Genomic DNA, 22,861 nt, shown 5'->3' on the forward strand with positions numbered 1-22,861 from the left:
ACAATTTAAAAAAAAAACCCAAAAGTCTCTGAGGAGACTGTGGCTCTACTGTTCTGTACTTATAAGAAAGGAAGAAAAAAGTAGCACTTGGACTTGAAACTTTGCAACAGCAATAAATAGAATAATGATTCTTGGTTTAATCTCCTTTTGTGACAAGATTTATTGCAATCAGACTAAAACTGTAGGAGAAGCCTTTTGAAAAAAATTTACAGAAATTTCTATCTATAGTAACCATGGCAATATCGTTCATTAAAACCATACACTGATGCACAGAATTATGTATCTTAGTGTAGTTTACTTGTGTGCCAAGTAACTGTACAAAAATTGAAGTATTCAAAATTTAGTGCAATCATTGGATACAGAGTTGTTGGTGTAATTATGAATTAGCGCTACACATGTCCCCTGCCATATATTAATTAAATGATTAATCAATGGTATTCATGAATAAGTGCAATGCTTACTGTGCCAAAGCGGCTAAAATATGAAGCCTGCTTTTTTAAGTACACACATGGTATATTGAAATCAGACCAAAACTGTAGGAGGAGGAGTGTTTAGAAAGTATTTCACAGAAATTTCTATTTTAGTAACCATGGCAACACTGGTCATTAAAATCAAAAACCTATACACAGAATCATGTATCTTAGTGTAGTTTTCTTGTGTGCCAAGTTATACTGAAATCAGACCAAAACTGTAGGAGGAGTAAAATTTTGAAAAATTGTTTAGAGAAAGACAGATGGACTGACAAAGGACATTCTTACTATCACATAAGCTCTTCTGGTCTCTGACCAGTAGTGCTAAAAAAAACCCAAAGTGCTCACCCAGATTCGGATAGTTCCATCTTCTGACCCAGTCACCCATGATCCTTTACCATGTATATTCCAGCGTACACAAGTAACTTCACCTTCATGACCTTGTAATGTGTTTACCAAAGTCATTTTAGCACCATTTGTGGAAAATTTTCTTATATATACCATTTTGTCACTGGAGGCATAGGCAAATTCTTTGCTACATAGGAAGATAAATAGATAAGTGAATTAAGATCTATACATGTACCTCCTAAAACAAGAAGTTCCTATTATTGTAAAGTAAGATCCGTATGGAAAACTCATTGTACGAGGTACACCTCGGGTCCCCCCTCCCCCCCCCCCCCCCCCTTCAAAAAAAAATTGCCAGATTAGACAACATTTCAGATTAGACAACATATATATAAAACAATTGAATTTACTGAAAGGGACTAAAAGTTTTCATCTTAATAGACAAGGGCTGGGAGTACACAACACATTCATTATAATAGGAAGGTTTTGGAATACACAACATCTACATAGACATCTTGTGTGATTGCAGCAAGGTGCTATGTATACTCCAACAGGAAAGAGAGTTACAACATCGATGCCTGTGTGTCAACTTTAATAAGCTGTTTGAACCAAAATATATAAGCATAATTAATAAAAAAACTTACTGTTTTGGTGAGTAGTCCATATCCATGATAACCCCATCACAAGCAAATTCTAGACTCTCATAGGCAGCACCCGGGGCAGTGTTACGGAAAGTACCCTCCAAGCTAAAATATATACATACATCAGACACACAACATTTATTGCTAAAGTAATAATTAGATTTATATACTGCATGGCTTTTTTTATTAAACATATTCTCCAGTCTAACCAGAATAAATAAGATTTGAATGTGTTTGATATTCATATCCCCCTCTATCCCCTTTTTTTCCTCTTCCGATACAGGGGGATTTAGAGATCCCGAAAAATACTCTTATAAAACTACACAGAAATATAAAATTTTTACCATAAAATTAACAAACAAAACAGAAAAAAGAATATGTTTAATACTTTTACACTATAGGTCTGTGAATTCTCCTGATACTTACGTTCCCTTTTCTAGATCCCAAATACAGATTCTCTTATCCCAACCACCACTCAACTGCCAATCAGAAAATTACATCATTAAAACATAGGTTATCAGAGATTACAGAGCTCACCTCAATGAATGTTGTCTTTAAGTAAGGCAAAGTCCCACACTAAACTAATAATCTAGTAGTGTGCATCCCTAGATGCAACATTTATGCAATTTTGGTCTGATATGGCTGCTGCTTGGGAATGGACTTATCTAAAAACTTAAAACTAGTCATTCATCCAGAAAATGCAAGTCAAATCCAGCATCTGAAGCAAGTTTGAGAGTGTTCATCCCTTGATGCATCATGCATGCAAGTTTGGTTCAGTTAGGCCTTATAGTTACTTGAAAATGAGATCTGCTCCAAAAACTTCAACCTGATCACTCATCCAGAAAATGTAGGTCAAATCCAGCATCTGAAGCAAGTCCAGTGGTGTGCATCCTTAGATGTATCATCCATGCAAGTTTGGTCAATATAGGGCTTATAGTTACTTGGAAATGAGATCTGCCCAAAAACTTCAACCTGATCACTCATCCGGAAAATGTAGGTCAGATCCAGCATCCGAAGCAAGTCCAGTGGTGTGCATCCTTAGGTTTATCATCCATGCAAGTTTGGTCAATATAGGGCTTATAGTTACTTGGAAATGAGATCTGCTCCAAAAACTTTAACCTGGTCACTCATCCGGAAAATGTAGGTCAGATCCAGCATCCGAAGCAAGTTCAGTAGTGTGCATTCTTAGACGTATCATCTATGCAAGTTTGGTCAATATAAGGCCTATAGTTACTTGGAAATGAGACCTTTAAATGAAATGAAACTTTAACCTGCACCAATAACCCTAACCTGCTCCAAAAACATTAACCTGGTCATTCTTTAGCTGAAATTGCAGCATCTGAAACCTTGACTGGTACAATGAAACATACTAGAAGCATCCTCCATGCATCTCTGATTGATATAGGGCATAGAAGTACTTGAAAAGAAAACTGCTCCAAAAACTTTAACCTGGGACGCTGACGCCGAGGGTATTACATAAGCTCCCCCAACTTCATTGAGGTTAGCTAAAAATAAGGCAAATTACAAGGAATATACTGCTAGTGTAGTTCAATAATCTACTAATGTAAAACATGATTATGGCAAACATGGAAATAGAATACTAGTACTATAGTAACTACATGGTTACTTTTTACTTTCCCCTAATGCTGGGTTCACATCAAGCACAAAATGGCCTATCATTACTTCAGCTTGTTAACAATCAATCAATAATGTAAAAGTACAGACTTTATGTGAAAAAAGTATCTTAAAGAGAGTCAATGTATTAAAGAACAGGTCCCAGGATCACAAAGCAGTCTTAGTTTAGTAATTCATAAAATGAACATTTTAAAAATATATATATATACACGTACTGACTTTTCTAATATGAATATTTGTGTTCATAGAATAGCAACCTTATTTAGATTTATATTCTAGCAGAATAAATTAGTCTAATGCACTAAAACAGGTGCCAAAATTAGTATTGTAATTTTAATTGCTATCATAAACCTGATTCTGTTACATTTAGAATCTATATGTTTAAAGGCCAAAAGATTAATGATAATTTCCACTAAAATTGCAACTTCAAGTATGTATAAGTGGATCTTGTCAACAATTATAAGGTGAGGGTCAACAACCTCATTTTTTTTAAAGTAGAAATAGGAAACTGCTGAGTTTTAGACAGCTAAGAAAAATGACAAGTCTATGGGACTTAATTGGAGTTAGAAAGAAAGTTTATTGCTTTAATTTACAATGACATACACCTAAGTATATGGTAATTTGGCTTGTCTGAACCTTTTAATGGTGCACCGCTATTTAAGAACATATGATATGTAAATGTATAAATAACATGGAACCCTTCTTGTTATCAATAAAAACTGGAACACTACGAAGCATACGCTGAATATTTTTTTATTTTATAAAGAAAAGTCAGAGCCCTTACATGACACTCCCCCCCCCAATATTCATCTATTGTTACTACAATGTGTAAAATACAGAGTGGTCAGATATATCAAGGTGTAAACTACGTAGTTGTCAGATATATATTAAAATGTAAACTACATAGTGGTTAGATATATCAATATGTAAACTACACAGTGGTCAGATATATCAATATGTAAACTACACAGTGGTCAGATATATCAATGTGTAAACTACATAGTGGTCAGATATATCAATACGTAAACTACAGAGTGGTCAGATATATCAATATATAAACTACACAGTGGTCAGATATATCAATGTGTAAACTATGTAGTGGTCAGATATATCAATGTGTAAACTACACAGTGGTCAGATATATCAATGTGTAAACTATGTAGTGGTTAGATATATCAATATGTAAACTACAGAGTGGTCAGATATATCAATATATAAACTACACAGTGGTCAGATATATCAATATGTAAACTATGTAGTGTTCAGATATATCAATGTGTAAACTACAGTGGTCAGATATATCAATGTGTAAACTACATAGTGGTCAGATATATCAATGTGTAAACTACATAGTGGACAGATATATCAATGTGTAAACTACATAGTGGTCAGATATATCAATATGTAAACTATGTAGTGGTCAGATATATCAATGTGTAAACTACACAGTGGTCAGATATATCAATGTGTAAACTACATAGTGGTCAGATATATCAATATATAAACTACACAGTGGTCAGATATATCAATATGTAAACTACATAGTGGTCAGATATATCAATATGTAAACTACATAGTGGTCAGATATATCAATATGTAAACTATATAGTGGTCAGATATATCAATGTGTAAACTACACAGTGGTCAGATATATCAATATGTAAACTACATAGTGGTCAGATATATCAATGTGTAAACTATATAGTGGTCAGATATATCAATATGTAAACTATGTAGTGGTCAGATATATCAATATATAAACTACATAGTGGTTGGATATATCAATGTGTAAACTACATAGTGGTCAAATATATCAATATGTAAACTATGTAGTGGTCAGATATATCAATGTGTAAACTACAGTGTAGGGGATATATCAATGTGTAAACTACATAATGGGGGGGATATATCAATGTGTAAACTACATAGTGGTCAGATACATCAATATGTAAACTATGTAGTGGTTAGATATATCAATGTGTAAACTACAGTGTAGGGGATATATCAATGTGTGATCTACATAGTGGGGGGGGGGGGGGGGTATATCAATTTGTAAACTACATAGTGGTCAGATATATCAATATGTAAACTATGTAGTGGTCAGATATATCAATGTGTAAACTACATAGTGGTCAGATATATCAATGTGTAAACTGTGTAGTGGTTGGATATATCAATGTGTAAACTACATAGTGGTCAGATATATCAATGTGTAAACTACATAGTGGTCAGATATATCAATGTGTAAACTACATAGTGGTCAGATATATCAATGTGTAAACTGTGTAGTGGTTGGATATATCAATGTGTAAACTACATAGTGGTCAGATATATCAATGTGTAAACTACATAGTGGTCAGATATATAACAAGAGGCCCAAGGACCTTGAATCGCTCTTCTGATAAACTGTACAACCTATCACTTCTATTTGAAGCCTCTAAGTATCCTTTATATTTAGATAAACCCTTGAAATTCCAGTTCACATTCTGAGAACCCAAGATGATTCTAAGCCAATTAGTACCTGGGAGTTGGTCATGGTGACCTGCTTATCACTTGGCATTCTCTGAGGACCCATTAACTAAGTTTAATGATTCTAAGCCAATTAATACCTAAAATGTTTTTTTTAAATTATAACCATAAAATTTTATAAGTAGGTCAAAGTGACCTACTTTTCAGTTGTTGTACTCCAAGGACCCAAGATGCATCAACTGACAAAGTTTGATGATTCTAAGCCAATTAGAACTTGAAATATTTAATTAAAGCCATAAATTTTCAAAAGTAGGTCACAGTGACCTACTTTTCAGTTGTTGCACTCTGAAGACCCAAGATACATTGACTGACAAAGTTTGATGATTCTAAGCCAATTAGTACCCAAAATATTTGATTGAAGTCATAAATTTTCAAAAGTAGGTCACGGTGACCTACTTTTCAGTCAACCTACTCCGAGGACCCAAGATGCATCAACTGACAAATTTTGATGATTCTAAGCCAAATAGTACCCGAAAAATATTAAATACAGCCATAAAATTTCAAAACTAGGTCACCGTGACCTACTTTTCAGTTGTCGTACTCCAAGGACCCAAGATGCATCAACTGACAAAGTTTGATGATTCTAAGCCAATAAGTATCTGAAATATTTAATTAAAGCCATAATTTTTCAAAAGTAGGTCACTGTGACCTACTTTTCAGTTGTCATACTCAGAGGACCCAAGATGCATCAAATGACAAAGTTTGATGATTCTAAGCCAATAAGTACCTGAAATATTTAATTAAAGCCATAAATTTTCAAAAGTAGGTCATGGTGACCTACTTTTCAGTCGACCTACTCCGAACACCCAAGATGCATCAACTGACAAAGTTTGATGATTCTAAGTCAAATAGTACCTGAAATATTTAATTATAGTCATATAAATTGAAAAGTAGGTCACAGTGACCTACTTTTCAGTTGATGTTTTTTGAGGACCCAAGATGCATCAACTTACAAAGTTTTATGATCATAGCCTCAAAATGTCCAAATTATGCCTCTAAAATGCTTTGAAATCGAATGCCTGCAAAGTTCAAAAAGTAGGTCACTGTGACCTACTTTTTAATAAATACGTTTTATGTCCCCAAGATGCATCATCTTACAAGTTTTAATGATTCTAAACCTTTTGGTATTGGAATTAATGGCCTTAATTGTTTTGATAAAGATTAGCCATAAAATTCAAAAAGTAGGTCAAGGTGACCTATTTTTTAGTTGACGTACTTCAAGGACCCAAGATACATCAACTGACAAAGTTTGATGATCATAGGCCTTAAATTGTTCAAAATATGCCTCTAAATCATTTTGAAAAAGAATGGCCCCAAAATTTAAAAAGTAGGTCACCGTGACCTACTTTTGAGTCAACATGATATGAGGTCCTTAGATGCATCAACTGACAAGATTTGATGATCCTAGTCCTTATAGTAAGCAAAATATCAACATTTTAATAAAATGTAATTTTTGGTCAACTTTGAAGTGACCTTGAGACCACGCCCTTTGCCCCAGGGTAAATCCCCGTGCAAATTTTAATCTACAACATATCCTCATCCTTTTGTGTAAGTTTGGTGATAATCTGCCCAGTGGTTCTTGAGAAGAAGATTTTTTAGCAACCAGTACTTTTGTTCCTATTTTCCTAATTATCTCCCCTTGTTAAAGGGTCACAACCCTAGTTTTAGTATAAAAGGGAGCCCTTGGGCCAAGGATACCCTGTGACAAATTTGACAATAATTGGCCAAGGGGTTCTTGAGTTATGGCCAATATTCTAAAAAGTTTACGCACACCGCACGCCGCACACCGCACAAATGGCCATAGCATTAGCTCTTTGAGCCTTTGGCTCAGAAGAGCTAAAAATGTAACTACATAGTGGTCCAATATATCAGTGTAATCTAATTAGTGGTCCAATATATATCAAAGTGTTAACTTAGTTGTTACTAGATATATCAATGTATAAATTAGAGTCCAGATATACTGTATAAGTGGAATTTTGGTGATTAATAAATCCATTTATTTCCAAATATTGGTAAAGATTTTTATCAAGAAGTAATTTCAGCCATTTTATAAAGTCAATTCAGATAACTATAAAAAACAATATGGAATAAATTGTTGACAATGTAAAATTTTAGTGATCTCAAAACCCTTGCTAATACATGTAATGCCAAAATTTAATCCTCACTTAAAATTTTGCTTATATGGTATATCAATGTGTAAACTAAAAACTGATCTGGTATCTTCAAATGAATTAAGGGGAGTGATTATGAAGGAGAGAGGAATTTTACTGCTTTGAACTCCAAAGTTTGAACACTTTAGGAATATGAAAACAAAATATTGTACTTAATGTAGACATTTATGATTTTCTGGTTGACATTTAAATATGAATCATGATGATCTCCAAAATTAATGAGATCAGCATTAAATGGAGAATTCCATAAGCATTAACATAACAACTCGATAATCTAAATGACAAACAGAGATCTTGTAGGTTTGGTCAATAATTAATGGCCAATCTAATTAGTATGTATGAATAAGTACTTTTACCTAACTGAAGTTTCTGTGCAGATAGATATTTACCTGGCTATGTAAATGGGACATTGTGCCAGAATACGGACAAATACGTGACAAAAACAAACAGTTTTCATGACATGTCGTTTGATATTTAATAATCATATTGACTGTCAACTGCGTAATTCCAATATAAATTGACCGTTTACATTCAAACTTTATATGATGCATGCATGATTCACTGAATTCTACGTCCTCAGGGTTTTCTAAAAATAGTCCAGAACTGGGAGTTAACCATTTCAAACATCGTCTTCACATTATGTCATATAACCTACTTCTACATTCCAATACTCCTACCAATTTTTTTATGCAAAGTGAAATTTAATTAGATCTATTTTGTCAACATGAAGAATAAAAAAATAATTTGATATATTGGAATGACATTTGTCATTGTTTACTTAGCTTTCCTTGTCTTGAACAAGTGAATTTATCTGGATTTTATTATCAGAAAATATTCTGATAAGTCACCAAAATACCATACTGTATCTCGAGTAATATACATAAAGGAACACTTTTTACAAAATGTAGGTGTGAATTAAGTTGAAATCTATCTAAATAGTCATCAGATATTGCAAGTTTTGTTTTTAGCAGTGCCTGAATTTTGAAAATTAACAATAAATGAGGTATTTTGACCTTCACCTTTAAAAATGACATTTGTCAACTTGATTGTATCTTAAAAATCTTGGTCTATCTTGTTTGTGCATTATATGTCATCAGGTAATTTTGTGTTTAGGATTATTGTGAAGTGGACTTGTACGGCAGCCTATACTGACCAGATATGTTGTGTCCATACCATGCTCCTTCCCAATCACTACCATACTGGTAACGCAACTCATGTGCTCCGCAAACACAAACTTACACACAAATCCTGCCACTCGATTTGTCACAGAGTCACTCTCCTAAGTGCAAGAATTAAAAAAATCAATTAACTGGCATATACTTTTAAAGACAATAGCTAAATGATTTGTATATACAATTTTTTGAGAAGTGAATCAATGAGAATTTTCTGGTTAGATTTATATTCTAAATCAATGTCTATTACAATAAAGAAAAATCATTCTTTACTTGTATTTTAAAATATTCTAAGATAAAGGATGATTAAATTTGTTGTAATTTGAGGAATACTTCATGCATTTTATATTATTTAACACTATTTTACTCTTATTGAACTGGAAAATCTGAAATAAAAACTACTATTAATTAATAAAGTTAATTAAGCCATCAGTGAGAGCAAAAAGTTTAAACTTTCATTTTTTTAAAAAAAGCAGCCAGTTTTAAGAAGAACAATTCTAAAGAGACATCAATCAAATCACCAGAGATTTGTCACAAACACCCAAGAAGACAACAAGAGTTAAGTCTCTTCCCAGCACGCTACATTGTTTAAATACACCTCTCTGTAAAACCATCAAGGCTATAAACTCTACTGTTTTACTGCTTATGGAGAAAAGTATGTTTTCCAGGATTGCATACATTTATCATTAATTGATCCTTGAATAATGCTTGATTGTGCCATATGCTAATGTTTTCCTCATCTATTTGATACATGCCTCTTCCCAGCTGACTTTATTTTAGTACATAGTGTGCCACAGTATTACCAGCTTGTGTCAGTAAATTGTATTCAGAAATAAACATCTTAACCTTATAATAATCAGTTACTATGGACATCAGGAAGCAATCTCCACCTTCAAATATACAGGTACTACATAAAATGACAATCAAAGTCCTGTATATATATCTCAAATACTGTACACAGTCATACATTTATTATAAAGCAATACTCTGTGTGAAAAAAAAATTCTCTCTACTAATACAATACACTGTGAAGAAAGCTCTGTAAGTGATTTTTTTTTAAAATCTACTTGCACATTTTAAAGCTGTGTAAAATTAATTAATATGTAAATATGAAATAATCATAGCACGAGACCTGAAATAATTTTGTTAAACTTGATAAACAATAAATCTGCTTATGCAATTGAAAAATAAAGTGAACAGAAACTTTCCTAACAGGTTTAATAATTCCCGCAGATCAGATCAAAACAAAGCATGTCCAAAATAAATACACTGCTTTTTTAAAACTTATATTTTTATACCTAGATAAAAATCATTGCAAAAATAATTCAAAACAAGAATTTTATACTGAACTTTATGTGACCTTGCTTAGAGGACCTTGGAAAAGGGCTCTAATATACTCTCTGGCCATAGTGTAAAGTATCAGTTGTTCCTATTCATATCAGAACTATGGTCTGGACAATGTGTGAGAGACAAACTGATAAACAGACAGACAAACTGACTGACAGACACAAATTGACTGACAGACAGACATGATGAATCCAGGTAATCTTTAAGATTTTAATTGTGAAGTGTATATAAACTATCCTACTAAATAATAAACAAGACTAAAAAAGCATTTAAAGATGGTAGCGTCAGATGGCATTTTTAGTGGGTCAGATGAGAAATCCCACTGATGAGAAATTGAAAGCTTTAGACAAAAGTTAGAAAATAATGGCACAAAAAAAGGAGACTGCACTCGGTTATGTAGTGTACCGATTTAACACTGCTTATTTCTTCTTCCTCGGATGACTCGTCCTCTTCCTTATCAATAAATAAAATTGTCATCGTACATTTTCAGTAGTGCAATGCTCTAGTCATTTGTGCAAGTCTATACTCAGAGCATGGTCAATTTTTTTTTATAAACATCTATGGTTCAAGATTTAAACATTGAAATCTTACTGAATAAAGCTTCTTAAATAGTGTAATGTCAAAGAACATATATAACAACATTTTTTTTAACTGCATGCACTGATTTCTAATGATGAAATTGACAATTAAAAAAGATTGCATTAGACAACACTGATTGGGAAAGAATAAGCCATATATGAAGGAAGGACATCACTTTTATGTGTGTGTTTTTGATGAGACAACCACATACCAGTGTGTTGGGTTTATTTTGGGGTAGCAGCTCAGAGTCAGGGTCCAGTAGGATACTATATTTAGCCACCAGCTTTTCCATATCCATTGGTTTCATGTCCTTCAATGCTTTCACTGCATCCGAGTCAAATGCCCAAACATCTGTAAGTTAAAATATAGTCTAGAGTATCACAACTGTGTTCTACACATTCAGAATTAGGGTTCAACACTAACATTAGCCTGTTAGTCTCAGACTAATGCATTTTCATTCGGACTAACAAAATCTGTGGCTAATTAGTCCAAACAGACCACAAAAAAATTTCTGGAAAACAAAATGAATGTATTAACGATGTTTGATTCTCAACAACTTTTACTGGAAAACCTGCATGTATTTTAGATTTCTAGCTTCTTGGCAGGTAGTTAGGTAATTCTGAGTCTATTTGGCGCTTAATTTTACAACTGATTGATATGAAATTAAAAAAATTAGGGATCATGATTTAGTATGACATACATTAAGAAAGATGTCAGACATTTTGGATGTAATGTATTGAGAAAAAAAACAGAAGTCTCTGACAAGACTGTAGCTCTACTGGTTTGTATTTTAACAAAGGAACTTGAAACTATGCAAAAGCAAAAAATTAGAATTGAATGATCCTTGGTTTAGTCTTGAAATCAAAAACCATAAAAAAAAAAAAATTATGTATAAAAGTGTAGTCTACTTGTGTGCTAAGTTATATTGAAATCAGACCAAACTGTAGGAGGAGTAGCATTTTAAAAGAATTTCACAGAAATTTCTATTTTTAGTAACCATGACAAGGCTGTTCATCAGAATTAAAAACTTATTAATAGAATTATGTATCTTAGTGTAGACTACTTGTGTGCCAAATTATTTTGAAATCAAACCAAAACTGCAGGAGGAGTAGCATTTTAAAAGAATTTCAAAGAAATTTCTATTTTTAGTAACCATGGCAACACCACTCACAGAGATCAAAAACCAATAAAGAGAATTATGTATCTAAGTGTAGACTACTTTGTGCTAAATTATATGAAAATCAGGCCAAAACTGTAGGAGGAGTAGTGTTTTAAAGGAATTTCACATAAATTTCTATTTTTAATAACCAGGGCAACATCACTTATCGAAATCAAAAACCAGTAAATAAAATAATGTATATTAGTGTAGTCAACTTGTGTGCCAAGTTATACTGAAATCAGACTGTAGGAGGAGTAGCCTTCTAAGAGTATTTCACAGAAATTTCTATTTTTTAGTTACCATGGCAACACTGTTCATAAAATTCAAAAACCAATGTACTGAATTATGTATCTTAGTATAGTCTACTTGTGTACTAAGTTATATTGAAATCAGCCAAAAACTGTAGGAGGAGTAGCGTTTCGAAAAATTGTTTACAGACAGACGGACAGACTAGATGGACGGATGGATGATGGACACCTTACTATCACATAAGCTCCTCTGTTCTCTGACAAGTAAAGCTAAAAATGGACTGCTGATAAGTTCTCACCAATAAGTATAAGTATACATATATTTAGAAAAAAATGTCTTTAAAATTGAGCTTAACAAATTTTAGAATAGTGAGGTCATTGTCATAGAGAAGGTCAAGGTCAAAAACTTTTGATGCAGTTGAAAGGCTCTCACCAATATGTATCAGCAAATGAAGTTTGATAAATATACTTTGATTTGTTTCTTTGAAACTGAGCTAAATCCAAATTTAAGAAAAGTGAGGTCAAGGTCATAAGGAAGGTCAATGTAACACATTTTGATGTAGTTGATAAGCTCTTACTAATATGTATCACTATATTGAGTTTAATAAAAATATCTTGAATAGTTTCTGTGAAACAGGTAAACACAACTCTAAGAAAAGTTTATACAAGAACATAGGAAACTGTTGATGTTACCAGCATATAAGGTTTTATAAGAATATCTTGAATAGTGTCTTTGAAACTGAGCTAAATGCATAGTATGTTGGATGGACAGATGGAGAGACAGAAGGATGAAGATGGACATAACAAACGCTGTATGCCCTGACCTTATTCATGGTGGGGCATAAAAAAAACAATAGTGACAAGGACTTGCACATAAAGGTACTGTATTAAATGTAGGTTATACTTATTGAATCTTTAAATCAATAATAACAGTATTTTGTTCTTGATACTGACATATATTGCTGTCCTCTGAGGCTGCTATGATGTAGTCAAATCTCTCCACAAACACGATCTTTAGTATGGTTGTATTGGGGTGGTTATGTACTGATGGCTGTAAGAAGAAACATAATCACCTTAAATGAAATAACAATGAGATGACACTGTAGACAATAATTGAACATTAGAGAATTACACATATTTTCCCCTCTTTCTAGTTTATATGTATGTATAAGTAAACATCTTCACCATGCATCTTACAATGTAATCATATTCATAGCAAAAATTTGATTTATGAACAATGAAAGAAAAAGTGAGCAAGCTCACAAACCCCACGCTCACCCCAAGAGAACTATCCAAGATTTGTGTGTGTGTGTGTTGTGTGTTAAATCATTAATATTTTGATCTCAAAATCAATACGGGTCTTTTAAGGTCATAAAATATTTCACATAAAATTTCATTACAACAGCTGATTCCAGTGGATTTCCTTATTACCTAGCTGGAAAGTTTCTTCAATAATAGGCAAAACTCTTAAGGCAAAAATAATGGAATTGGAATTTCCTGGTAATATGCACATCTACACACTGTGTACTAAATATCTGCAAAGTTTGACCAAATTCTGTGCAGCGGTTTAAGAGGAGTTGCACTGACAAACTGTTCATCTCTATATTCAAGATATGGCCAAAAATCTAACTTGAAAAGTGCTGAAATTCCCAGAAAAAATAAAGGAATCGGAATTTCCTGGTAATATGCACATCTACACATTGTGTACTAAATATCTGCAAAGTTTGTCCAAATTCTGTGCAGTGGTTTATGAGGAGTTGTGCTGACATACTGTTCATCTCTATATTCAAGATATGGCAAAAAATCTAAGTTGAAAAGTGCCGAAATTCCCAGAAAAATAAAGTAATCGGAATTTCCTGGTAATATGCACATCTACACATTGTGTCCTAAATATCTGCAAAGTTTGACGAAATTCTGTGCAGCGGTTTATGAGGAGTTGCGCTGACAAAAAAAAAAGGACTGACGGACTGACAGACTGACTGACGGGTCAAAAACATTATACCCCCCGCAACTTGTTGCTTGGGGTATAAAAACAGTTTGGTCACTGAAGTTTGGAATAGTTTTTCTCACCGGTGGTATAAGTGGTTTATTGTAAGCATAATGACTTTTGACATTGTTGATTTTCTGTTTGGATGCATCTACTTTTGATGGCTGGGTATCATTGAACAGTTTGGATGGGGATTGGTTCAGTTGCTGCTCTAATAACAGCTCTCTCGCCTTACTACCCACTTTTTTCTGCTTTTTTAGTTTGTTGTCACTCAGCTGATAAAGTTCCTTACTGAAAGAATGAAAATAATCCAAAACTGCTTCTTTGTACATCTCAAAGGAAATACCCACAATTTTTTTCCAAACCATATTTGCTTCAAACATACATGCAACATCTCTTTTTCTCTAAACTTTCAAAATTCATGTCTTATTTTGATTATTTGCATGTTCAACAAATGTTCTTATTTAGCATCAAGAGCAGCTTCTGAAGATTTTAAGGGAAATAACTCATGTTTTAAAAACATACCTGTACATGAAATGGTTAGACTGCATTCTTTCCCACTTAATAATCACTCCTTCATTATCACCAGAAAATATTAATATAGGTACCTTCTTAGCTGAAATGTAAACAAAACATTTATACTGGTAACTTCTTACTCCTACAAGTAAGAGTCTTGGTTAACGTCCCTAAGCTCCTTATATACCTCCAATCTCACCGTGAACCTCTAGCATGCTGGAGTAGTTACTTCTTAGTTAAAACTTACAAAAACTATACCAATAATGGTATCTTTTGTGCTGAAATATATTCAAAAGTATTATTATCATAAAAAAAACCCTTTCAGTACTGCTCTGATACAAATGAAACTTTTTTTTTCAAAATACTCTCTGCAAGAATAATAAAACATGTTACGAATCTGTGAATGTGTGTTAGCTGTGCAGCAGTTAAAAGTCTAAGACTGGATGTAGGCCTTACTGCAGCAGTTACAAGGATGAGATTGAATGTAGGCCTTACTGCAGCAGTTACAAGGATAAGACTGGATGTAGGCCTTACTGCAGCAGTTACAAGGATAAGATTGAACTTAAGACTTTAAACCTGAACAAAGAACTTATTTTTACAGCAGTTACATGGATGAAATTGATGAAAAACTTGATCATACGTAACATTTAAAAGGATGAAAGTGAATGTAGGACTTATTGTAATTGTAACAGTGTTAAGGATGAAAGTGAATGTAGGACTTCCTGTAATTGTAACAGTGTTAAGGATGAAACTGAATTTAGGACTTTCTGTAATTGTAACAGTGTCAATAATGAAACTGAATGTAGGACTTTCTGTAATTGTAACAGTGTCAATAATGAAACTGAATGTAGGACTTATTGTAATTGTTACAGTGTCAAGGATGAAACTGAATGTAGGACTTGTTGTAATTGAAACAGTTTCAAGGATGAAAGTGAATGTAGGACCTAATGTAATTGTAATAGTGTCAAGGGCGAAACTGAATTCAAGACGTATTATTATTGTAACAGTGTCAAGAATGAAAGTGAATGTAGGACTTATTGTAATTGTAACAGTGTTAATGATGAAACTGAATGTAGAACTTATTGTAATTGTTACAGTATCAAGGATGAAACTGAATGTAGGACTTCCTGTAATTGTAACAGTGTTAAGGATGAAACTGAATTTAGGACTTTCTGTAATTGTAACAGTGTCAAGGATGAAACTGAATGTAGGACTTTATGTAATTGTAACAGAGTCAAGGATGAAACTGAATGTAGGACTTTCTGTAATTGTAACAGTGTCAATAATGAAACTGAATGTAGGACTTATTGTAATTGTAACAGTGTCAAGGATGAAACTGAATGTAGAACTTTATGTAATGGTAACAGTGTCAAGGATGAAACTGAATGTAGGACTTATTGTAATTGTAACAGTGTCAAGGATGAAACTGAATGTAGAACTTATTAAAAAAGTGTCAAGGGCGAAACTGTGGGTAAAACTTGATGTATTAGTTACAAGGATTAAACTGAAAAATAGGCTTTACTGTAAGTGTTACAAAGGTGAATGTGATAATTACTGTAACAGTTACAAGGGTGAATGTAGGACTTATTGTAACTGTTACAATAATGAATATAGGACTTTCTGTAACTTACAAAGTAAATGTAGGACTTACTATAACTGTTATAAGGATTAATATAGGACCTACTGTAACTCTTACAAGGATGAATATTGGACTTATTGTAACTGTTACAAGGATGAATATAGGACTTATTGTAACTGTTACAAGGATAAATATAGGACCTTCTATAACTGTTACAAGGATGAATGTAGGACTTACTGTTATAAGGATGAATGAAATTAAATGTGCGACTTGCTGTTATAATGATAAAAATGAATGTAGGACCTACTGTAACAGAGGCTCTCTAGATTGCTGGAACACTTGAGAGCTGTGATACAACCAGAGGGATTATACTTCCACACCACCAGATGTCGACGACTCGTGGAGGCTGTGAGAAAAACATCCTAATGTATGTATTTCTATTCAAAGTAAGGTACACAAATTAGTTAACTTGCATATGTATCTAATTACATCAACCTGTAATAACTGGGGGTTTTTTGAGAATTTTTTTTTTGTTAAATTTAAATTTATCTAAATAAAAAAAAATCAACACATTGGATGATGAGAATTTAATGATAAGCAATCAAAGTTCTCACCAATAACTACAATCATTCACCTTGAAGATGAGCTTCAGAAATATTACAACACTCCCTGATAAATACCAGGGATGGGCACGATTACTGAAAAATGTAATCGATTAATAATCGATTACTAAGAGGAATTTTGTGTAATCGATTATTAATCGATTACACTCATTTTTGTCCTGTAATCGATTGTAATCGATTACTTTGGAAGATGTAATCGATTAATAATCGATTACTTCCAAGTTTTTATCCCTTCAAATATCAAAGCAATATTTAAATGGTAAAAGTTGATGTTATCTCCTGAAGTTTGAATGTGTTTCTGCAGTTTCAGTGCAGATTCTTTTAAAGTTTTATTCTATTATTTTATTATTATGCTAACATTCTCACTAAATGTCCAAATGAGGGATTCTCTACCATGGAAAGTGGAGACATGATTCCTACAATAAAATATGCCAAGGAATTAATTATTCCTTGCAAGCTTGGATCTGAACCTCCATATTTATTGACTTGTTGCAAAAATTATTCAATATTTTATTGTGAATTACTTCATTAGAAGTATTTGGACTGCCCGTATGTTGACAGTACACATTAAACATTCCTGTACGTGTCTTTTTCAAAAAAATAAGTAAATTAGAACTCTTAGTAATAAACATGTAATTAAATGTGTCTTTAAGTAATTAAACTAATAGCACAATTTCATTCAGTACTGAAATAAGTGTTTTGAGAGCTATTAATTGTTTTAATAAATATTGTTTGTCTTCAATGGAATGAAAGTTAAACATTAGGTAGTTCACAGTTTACACCTCATTATCTGCAAATCAGGGATGTCTCAGTCAATTAATTAGCCAATTAAGATAAGCAAACACAGTGACATTTACTCCCTCTCTTACAGACACTTATAACCTCTCACTGATATAAAAGCAACCTTACAATTTTGCATGAAAACATGAGAATGATTTTGCAAATTTTAAAGTTCCTAAAACACAAGTTTGAAGTTGTTTAAACATTTTCAGATATGAATAAGTACATGTATTTCCATCTTTTTATTCGAGTACAATGTAGTTTATTTACCAAGTCATTTATATTTAATATAGCACTGAAATCTGTTTTTGCTATTTATAATTTTCTATCTATTACAAAACAAAATTTTTCAACATCTGAAATATGAAAAGGACATGCAGCAAGAGGACAGTGGGTCAAATGTAAAATGCACTCAAAAAATCTGTATATTTTATTAATAAATGGTTGAAATACACTTCTGAATTATTTATTACTAGACCAGAAGGTTTATAATGCAAATTTTATTGAGAATATTTTTAAACTTATGGTAATAAAAGTTAGGAAATCCAAACATTACACTAGGTGGTTTATATTTGATATTTATGTGTGACTGACTGGAAATAATTCTCCAAAGTAACATCCATTAAATTTATGTATGAAATAATCGAAAGTAATCGAAAAAGTAATTATAATTACATTGAAAATTTTAGCTGTAATCGATTAAATTATGATTACACGTAATCAAAAATCTCTTCAATTACAGATTACTGTCGATTACTTGACAAAAAGTAATCATTACAATCGATTACGATTACTCGATTACGATTACCCCATCCCTGATAACTACAATCATTCACGATGGAGATGTTCATCAGAATTATTACAAAACTCACCAATGACCTCATTCAGCTCTGGAATGTACTTCAAAATCTGCAATTGATATTTTTCTTCCTCCTGCTGTTGGAAGGTTCCAATAAAATCTGATACCTATGAATTAAAAATACTATGTATTAAAGTATATTTGAGATAAATTTCTAAAATAATGATTAAATTGGCATACAAATACATTTATATGTACTATATCTTATTTCCAAATTATAATGATTGTAAAAATTAATCAAATACAGGTAAACTTCGTTATCTCGACATCGACGGTACCATCGGAAAATGTCGAGATATCAGAGTTGAGACTTGAGGTCTAAGGTTTCACTGCATAGCAAAACAGACAAGCTTATTATATGTACATGACTTCAATATAGACTGTGGCTCAACTTATTTCAGCAATCCCTCTATTTTTCATTAAAAATCTAAGAAGTTATTTTTTAAATTTCTTATTTATATAACGTGTTCTTTCTCTTTATCTAAATATTTCTAAATTTACAAAGTTTTCCATTCAGTATTCGCGTGTAACTTGCTTTTTTGTTAGAACAGGATACGAAATGCACTCTATAAACTTCGAACCGTGTAAAGTTGACATCCGAGAGACGGAAAAAAAATAAAATGCGTAATTATTATTTTTTCCTTATTTCATTCAGGATTGATTGATTATTAAATTTATTTTTTAAAGAGATTTGTGTATGTAAACTAACGTAGTGATGTTACAGATGTATGAATTACGGCTGATTCGGTTTATCGTGTCGTTAATTGGAATGTTTTCTGTTGAATGCATTTTAACTACAAAATATCATTAAAATATCTTAATTCCTCACTTTGAATTTATTCAGTATGCTTGGTATTCAATTTAGTTACCTTTTTCAAATTTAAAAATATGTTAGGTTTTGATATAAATAAACGCTTGTATATCTGTGCAGAATCGTGTAGATTTATCAATGATATTACCCAAGCTGAACATTAAGCAATTAACGTCTCATAGATGCTGAAGGGGCTTTGGATTCACCTACAAACACAATCCATAGAATTAATTAAGCAATGCGCAGTCAAAACATGGGTGTGACAGGTGTGAATTTTTGTTGACGTCGAGATACCCAGAGTCGTCCGTGCGTGACGAGCGACCCTATCTTACAAACAGGTAGGTTTAGTAGAGCAGAAAATTGCCGATGTCGACATAAACAAGGTAAATTTTGCTCTTGGGACTGTGAATATACGTCGAGATAAGCAGGGTTGGCGACATTACCGAGGTCGACATATCAGAGTTTTTGCAAATCATTTCTACAGTAAATAATGCCGGGACCGCGGACGGACGTCGACATATCCCAGGTTGTCGACATATCCGATGTCGAGATACCGAAGTTTACCTGTATACCTATAATTATCAGTATGTCTCTTTACTTACATTATCCCCGGACTTGGGATCAAAGAGACTGGCATACGATGTTCCACCAGCTACCCATACAGTCTTGTTACGAGGCACATAGCAAATTCCAGAAATGGTGGCAAGGAAATTGTCAAGCTTGTGTGTGAACTTTCCATCTATGGACCAGATCTTTACAGTCTTATCAAAAGAACCAGTCATCAACCTTAAAAAAAATTATTTGGATTGAGCTAACATGAAACAAATTATTGTTTTGCCTTAGACTAGAATAATGCTCTGTCACTGGATAATGGACGTGACATGCCTACCACCTATATTTCTGTAGATGGTGAGTAACATAATATAGACAGCAACATGGTGGATAAAACAATGTTACAGGGCTTAATTGACCTTTTTTGATACAGGATCCTGAATACTTTCGATTGGGAATTTTAGAAATATTGCTTATGTCCTGTTTTACTGAAGTTAAGGCTTATCCTGTGTAATAGCAAGTGCAGCTGGCAGCGCGAAGCACCGCTCATCACTGAGAGCTCTAAAAGTAATGCCTGGGAGAAGAGAAAATTCAAACTTTGCACATTGATCCAAATGATTTTTTTTCTGCAGTAACCCGTGGTCCCATAATGCTTTGCAAATTGTATCTCACCGCAAACTATGTTCTCATGGTAGCAACAAAAGTGTAATGACCAGAAGTCTCTGTCAAGATTGTAGCTCTAATGGTTTGTACTTATAACAAAGGAAGAGAAAATTGAACTTGGACTTGAAACTTTGCAACAGCAATAAATAGAATAATGATCCTTGAATTGGTCTCTTTTTGTGGCAAGATTGCAATCAGACTAAATCTGTAGGAGGAGTAGCCTTTAAAAAGAATTTAACAGAAATTTCAATTTTAGTTACCATGGCAACATAAGTCATCAAAAAACGATAAAGACAATCATGTATCTCAGTGTAGTTTACTTGCATGCCACGTTATATTAAAATCGGACTAAACTATAGGAGGAGTATAGTCCCTGAAACGTTCTACTTTCCCATTTTTCCGTTCGCTCACCGTTTGTTCACCGTTCGTTCAGCGTGCATTCACCGTTCGTTCACTGTGCGTTCACCGTTCGCTCTCTGTTCACATTTTTGCGTTCTGCGTTCACCATGAGCTCGCGATCACCGTTCACTTTGCGTTCACCGTTCGCTCTCCGTTCATTCACTTATCTTTCAATCTTCACTGTCATTCGGAACTCCGAAGTGAAAGGCCTTACCTTTTTTGTAAGTAAGGATTTACGGGATTTGAAATTTAATAATTCACATATCGTGTTTAAAGGATCATTATTCTATTGGAATAAATTATCTACAATATGTTTTATTATTATTCTAACTTAGCTGTTAGGTTATTACTAAATTACTCTGGAAAATAAATGCTGTTATAAGTATGTACATATGTAGAACGATGTTGAAAAATTAAATTTAAATACGGGTAATATAGGGGTACTTCAAACACTGCAACATTTTGTTGTTATGTTAAAGACGACAAGTCGTTAATGGAGAGATAAAAATCCATATCAATTAATTTAGCAACTGCAGGAAAATTAGAAAGTATTTATTATTAGAACTAGTTCTGAAAATTATAAATAGTACTGCGGATATCCACTTAATTAAATATCTTCAGAGCGAATTAAATTGATAGTGTGGTTAAAGGTTAAAAAATATTTATTTAAATGTAATATACTACAATTCATATATAAATTCTACTGTTAGAGAGAAAAAATCCCTTTCTTAATACACAATAACTTTATGTTTGCCATTCAATATGATTAAGATCCCCCGCCCCTTTTCCACGTAGATCAGTTACTTAGTCAGTATTTCCAGTATATTTTAAATTAATATTTAAAAAAGAGTTAAAGCATTTTGTAGCACAAAAATTTCAGTCTCAGAACAAACATGCATCTAAAAAGGTCATTAAACAAAAGTAGTTCAAAATATACACGCGCCGATGGTGGTACTTTAAATTGGTCAGGGAGTATGTTTCAAATTCATTCGAAGTGTTTATGGCCAATGTATTTTATTTATTTATTTATTGGAAAATTGGAATCAGATCTAGAAATGAAAAAAACATGTAAAACTTCTTGGAAATACTACAGTGTAGCAATTCGCCTTTGGTATGACAAAACTTTCACACCTGCACGGTGTTGAGTGATTTTGACTGACAGGAAAATCACGTGGACTTTGTGTGAACTTGAAGCAGGAAAATAAAAACCAATTATGACTGTCAAACAAAGTGAATTTGTAAATAAAAAAACGGTTACTTTCACTGCCTGATATATTTAGATAAAAATTTAGAATTTTTGTTTATACAAGTACATGTACATGCATTTGTGGAAAGGGGGGGGCTAAAACGGAATCTCTCTCTCTCTCTCATTTGTCCGTTTAATCAAAACTATGACACGTATTACTTAAATACCAAGTTCTGAAATTTTAATCTATAACAAATAATATGAATGCTTCTTTGTATCACCTTGTCCGAGTATAATCACTGGGAATTGTCTATATAGATACATGTAGAAGTCTGCTGAATAAAACATCATAAAAAAAAATGAAAAGACACATAAATATATTATTGCATATTTTTTTTTAAATACGAGTGTATACATGCAACACGTCCACAGACTAGCAAAATATTTATTTTTTTCTCATTATTTTACACGGAATTGCCTTGACATGGAAATACATGTACGGTTGTTACAACCGTTGTAATTCATTCTATAAGTCAGTAGTGTACTCTTCAAAAATCATTATTTGTAATGGTTTTATATATCAAATAAGAATACACATATCTATTTTACA

General features: G+C 32.7%; 1 protein-coding gene across 2 annotated transcripts in view; it reads right to left on the reverse strand.

The window, feature by feature from the left end:
- LOC133181681 (uncharacterized WD repeat-containing protein alr3466-like) overlaps positions 1-22,861 on the reverse strand; it is a 34,970-nt gene that overhangs the window by 2,954 nt on the left and 9,155 nt on the right. Inside the window, exons 8-19 of one of the 2 annotated variants that reach the window (XM_061316239.1) lie at positions 20,054-20,237; positions 18,654-18,747; positions 16,686-16,784; positions 14,809-14,899; positions 14,367-14,574; positions 13,251-13,347; positions 11,101-11,240; positions 10,716-10,763; positions 8,945-9,070; positions 1,883-1,935; positions 1,460-1,561; positions 819-1,005 (exon numbers count right to left, since the gene is read on the reverse strand). In XM_061316239.1, the coding sequence (XP_061172223.1) occupies positions 819-1,005; positions 1,460-1,561; positions 1,883-1,935; positions 8,945-9,070; positions 10,716-10,763; positions 11,101-11,240; positions 13,251-13,347; positions 14,367-14,574; positions 14,809-14,899; positions 16,686-16,784; positions 18,654-18,747; positions 20,054-20,237 (1,429 nt within the window). The remainder of the gene's footprint in view (positions 1-818; positions 1,006-1,459; positions 1,562-1,882; positions 1,936-8,944; positions 9,071-10,715; positions 10,764-11,100; positions 11,241-13,250; positions 13,348-14,366; positions 14,575-14,808; positions 14,900-16,685; positions 16,785-18,653; positions 18,748-20,053; positions 20,238-22,861) is intronic. The other variant, XM_061316240.1, reaches the window with a different exon arrangement.

Source organism: Saccostrea echinata, unplaced genomic scaffold, assembly GCF_033153115.1.
Source record: "Saccostrea echinata isolate AGI-Se365-2 ecotype Australia unplaced genomic scaffold, CSIRO_AGI_Sech_v1 ptg000009l, whole genome shotgun sequence".
In the NCBI taxonomy this organism is placed as follows: Eukaryota; Metazoa; Mollusca; class Bivalvia; order Ostreida; family Ostreidae; genus Saccostrea; species Saccostrea echinata.